General features: G+C 32.6%; 1 protein-coding gene across 1 annotated transcript in view; it reads left to right on the top strand.

The window, feature by feature from the left end:
* tmeff2a (transmembrane protein with EGF-like and two follistatin-like domains 2a) overlaps window positions 1–3,873 on the top strand; it is a 109,347-nt gene extending 105,474 nt beyond the window's left edge. Inside the window, exons 9-10 of the mRNA XM_056465306.1 lie at window positions 614–772; window positions 3,475–3,873. Coding sequence (XP_056321281.1) covers window positions 614–772; window positions 3,475–3,571 — 256 coding nt within the window. The 3' untranslated portion in view covers window positions 3,572–3,873. The remainder of the gene's footprint in view (window positions 1–613; window positions 773–3,474) is intronic.
* Window positions 3,874–5,000: the final 1,127 nt, after the last annotated feature.

Here is a 5,000-nt window from a genome sequence, read left to right as displayed (position 1 = left end):
TCAATGATCTCTTAATCTCAGGACTCTCTCCCAAAACAGCATGCCAAACAAGCTTTATTATCAATTATCAAGTGTGAACTCTTAAAATATTTGTAAGTTATTAGTTGGTTCAAAATTGTGTTAAATGCATTTAGTTATTAATAACTCCAGTCTTTTATTAAAAATATAAATATATATATACAACATTTAGTGCTGCCCTATGCATTATTGGTTGATTTGTACATAGTTTAGAGAAAACAGTCTACAAATCAATTCTGCAGATCAAACTGAGACATGAAGGTTTTTTCACTGCAAGTCTGCACACATCAGCTTAATAAAATATAATTGGCTATTCAGCTTGTGAAACTCAGATTAAAGTCACAGAAAAGCAAAAGAAAAGAGAGAAATAATAAGACAGAAAAAAATCCTCTTCAGCAGTTCCTGCAGTAAAACAGCAGGTGTTTTTGAGGAAAGCCTTTGAGAGCAAGAAACACTGCAGTGTGTGTGTGTGTGTGTGTGTGCATAGGTTTATGTTTATGTGTGTATATTACAGAGAGTGTAGACTGTTTAAAACGAGTAATAGACACCCATGCAATCTAAAAAGTATATAATGGAGTGTTTCCTCTTTTTTCAGCTGTCACTCAGGATTCAGCGGGCCGCAGTGTGACACTAAGGAGTATAATGTGCTGTATGTGGTGCCGGGCTCTGGAAAGCTCCGCTATGTCCTCATCGCGTCCGTCATTGGGGCTCTGCAGGTGGCCATCATATGTGTAGTGGTGCTGTGTATCACCCGGTGAGTATAAACACACACCACAGCATTAAATCGCATGCACTGTGGAGGAAAGCAGAGGACAGAAACCTCCTGGGTAGATCACACACACATACACAGCACACACACACACACACACACACACAGCTCTTTATAGAGTGAGAGCTCTTGCCGGCAGGAGTCTACTGAATAAAACACTTTACACTCTGTGAAAGGTCATTGTGGAAGGGTGTGTGTGCGGTAGTGAAATTTAAATCACCGGCAGCATTAAGCAACTCAACAATCTACAGTGGTATTTACTGTACACCTGAGGAGAGTATTCAGTATGTTCATGGATAATGAGAGATGGTAGAAAAGATTGATGGATGGTTTTTATGCTCTGCTTTCACAGTGTAGACATTTGTCAATGTGGTGTACTGTACCACAAACAGTAATGGCATTGACCACATTCTGTACATGATTGTTTTAAGGTTTTGTTTATTTTAAGGTTTTGATTATTTTGTTTTCATTATTTTAGAGTTACACAAATTGTTTTCATCAGTTAAAAAATTATCGTATTCAAGGTGGCAATAACAGGGTAATCACATAAATAAATAAATAAATAAATAAATAAATAAATAAATAAATAAATGTATGAATGAATGAATGAATAAAAATAAATAAATAAATGTATGAATAAATAAATAAATAAATAAATGTATGAATAAATAATAAATAAATAAATAAATGTATGAATAAATAAATAAATAAATAAATAAATAAATAAATAAATAAATGTATGAATAAATAAATAAATAAATGTATGAATAAATAAATAAATAAATAAATAAATAAATAAATAAATAAATAAATAAATAAATAAATAAATAAATAAATAAAATACTAATTTGATTAGATATAAATACAGGGAACAGTGTATTAGCGAGCACCACCATGTTCTAAGGTAAGTGAAAGAAGAAAAGGACAGTACTGGCTCTTCCTGCAGATGAAAGTGAGGATGAGATGGGTTTTACTGTCCATGAGAATGATGCAGACTGGACATTTGATAAAGACAGTTCAGGTAAGTTAGCTCAGAGGCAGATAAGACAGGTGTAGTATAGTATATAGTACAATATATAAACATAAGTTAGTAGCTACATTATTCTGATGCATCTGGATATAAAGACTTGTTATTTATTTATTATAAAATTTACTGGAGAAAATATTCTTATGTGCTGTATGTTGTATACATGATAAAACAATATTAGGTTTGTTTTTAGTAATATTTAGCAAAAAAGAATGGAATAGAGAAAGAAAGGAAAAAGAAAGAAAGGAAAGTTCTGTGTTAAAGCTTATAATACTGCATCACCAATTAAATAATTATAAACAACAAAATTATTGAATATAAGGAAAGTTTTACATTTGAAATTTCTAAGTTAGATCCACTGTTGGACGTAGTTGCCATATGGCAACATATCATAAAGTACCTTAAAAAAAGGAATTTTTCCAATTTGTTTTTACAGCACTTCAAGTTAAGCCAGTTTAAGAAAAGACAAACAGTCAAATATTTTTTTAATAGATTTATCATAATGTGTGCGGTAGAGGGTTAAAGAAATCAGACCTTAAACGTGACAATTTTGTAATAGAAAGACAGTTCACTGGAAGTCCTTAGGCTGCCTGGCTAAAAATTAATAGTCTGATTTACCAACCTAAACATACCTGAAACATACGGGACACCTAATCATGAAAAACAATCTCCACTTTATTCTTAATATTAGGATTGCTTACTTCATACATACAGTTGAAGTCAGAATTATTAACCCCCCTGAATTATTAGCCCCCCTGTTTATTTTTCCCCAATTTCTGTTTAACACATTTCTAAACATAAGCATTTTAATAACTCATTTCTAATAACTGATTTATTTTATCTTTGTCATGATGACAGTAAATAATATTTGACTAGATATTTTTCAAGACACTTCTATACAGCTTAAAGTGACATTTAAAGGCTTAACTAGGTTAATTAGGTTAACTAGGCAGGTTAGGGTAATTAGGCAGGTTATTGTATAAGGATGGTTTGATCTGTAGACTATCAAAAAAATATAGCTTAAAGCGGCTAATAATTTTTTTTTAAATTAAAAACTGCTCTCATTCTAGCCAAAATAAAACAAATAAGACTTTCTCCAGAAGAAAAAATATTATCAGACATACTGTGAAAATTTCCGTGATCTGTTAAACATCATTTGGGAAATATTTATAATTAATATTAATTATTACTATTTTAATAATTCTGACTTCAACTGTATATATTTACATGCCAAATAATTAATAAGTACATTTTACAAACACAATGAATAAAATAAACAAAATAAGTAAATATAAAAACATTATTTACAGACTGCGGTGAAATTGTATTTACCAGTATGCACTTGCAAGGGCCAACAAATTGTACGTTTACAAACTCCATATATTGATTTAGCTATAGTTTGTGAATGTGTTTATCTGTTGTATTCTCCATTCAAAGAAACAGCCCACTTACGACAAAGAATCGGTGAGCCCTGATGCAGTTTAACTGTCTGACAAATGCTCTTTATCTTTTTCAGCCAAAGCTCTTTTTTTCATTCTCTAAAACGTGATATTTTTAATAGCATAAGCTGAGTTTTTCCTTCCAGGCATTGTTTTGATTAGAAAAAGCACTGCGAGTTATATGTATGATAAGGATGTACTTTTGCTTCCTTCCTCCACAGGAAGTGCCCGCGGACCAACAGAATCAACCGACAGAAGCAGAACACAATGCACTACAACTCTGAAAACACCCTCCGCGCCTCCACCCGCCTCATCTGAGAGAGCAGAGAAACAGGAGAAACAGCGTGGTGTGGAGGACAGGAAATAAAGATGAAACAAACTGTCTCTCCGTCCCCACAGAGACACTGCATCCTGCACACGGTAGGAGATGGTGGAGGACGAGGGGATCTACACACGATGCCTTGCACCTGTGGCACAGGACACTAACAGAGAATTTTAGGACACCGTGATAGGACAAGTCCTGTTATTTGGTTATGTATGGGTAATATTTCCAATAGTTAATTTGTTTGTCTTGATGGGGTCCTTTTTCTGTAATGTAAATAAATAATTTATATCAGAAACTATGGGGTGTTTATTCTTATGCAGATGCCTTTTGAAGGATTGGAGGTCATTTCAGGGGATTCTAGTGGGAACAAGGCACTTTTAAACAGACAGACAACAATATCACTCTCAACAATCAAGTTCATTTATGAATCACATTTAAAAACAGCCACAAGACCGAGCAAAGTGCTGTACATAGAACAGCGTAAAATATAGAGACACATTATGAAATCATAAAAATAAACCAAGAGAAACGACTGAATACATTTAAAAATGAAGCAATAGAAAAGAATATTTAAATAATATTAAAAGCTCAAACTGAACAGGTAAGTTTCAGAAGTGATTTAAAAACAGATCGTGAAGGAGCCATTCTAATTTCATGGGGCAAAGTGTTCCATAACTGCGGACCTGCCAAGTCCAAGATTTATTTACGTTCAGAGAGCCCAGTCTTCTACACTTCAAATGTTTAAGCTTTTAAAGAAGTGCTTATATAAATCTTAGATGCATTAACCCTTTACCGCATGGTGTTGCCATATGGCAACATGATATTTATGTTCATTTCCCTGTCACTGTTTCTTTAAGACCAACGTTCTATTTTATTTTTTTTTTTTTTGGAAAGAGAAGACCTTAGTTTAGCCATTGATGACATGCGGTGTTTTTCAGTGGCGTGATTTTTGACAGCGTTTATTTTGAGTAGTTGCTGAATGCAAATATAAACATCAATAAAAACAAAGGATCAACTCATGTCAGATTCACAAAAAAAAATCTGAGACATCACCTCCAGTGAGTTATGATGACATATTCACAACTCAAATAAGTTAATATCAAATTAGTTTTTGTAAATTAATCAAATGTATGTGTTGTCATGTATGAACTGAACACCAATTAAATCATACCAAACAACAAAATTATTAATTATAAGGAAAGTTCTAAATTTGACATTTCTAAATTAGATCCACTGTTGGACGTTGTTGCCATATGGAAAGAAAAACAGTCAAATATATATATTTTATACATCTATCATAATGCGTGCAGTAGAGGGTTAAATTGATCAAAAGGGACAGACATTTCATAAATTCTGCCTGATATTTTCTGTCATTCTGTTCAAATGGATTTAGTCCAAGTTATATACACTGAAGTTTTTTTT

Source organism: Danio aesculapii, chromosome 9, assembly GCF_903798145.1.
Source record: "Danio aesculapii chromosome 9, fDanAes4.1, whole genome shotgun sequence".
Taxonomy (NCBI): Eukaryota; Metazoa; Chordata; class Actinopteri; order Cypriniformes; family Danionidae; genus Danio; species Danio aesculapii.
The sequence above is the reverse complement of the archived record's forward strand: the minus strand, read 5'-3'. Positions and strand labels throughout refer to the sequence as shown.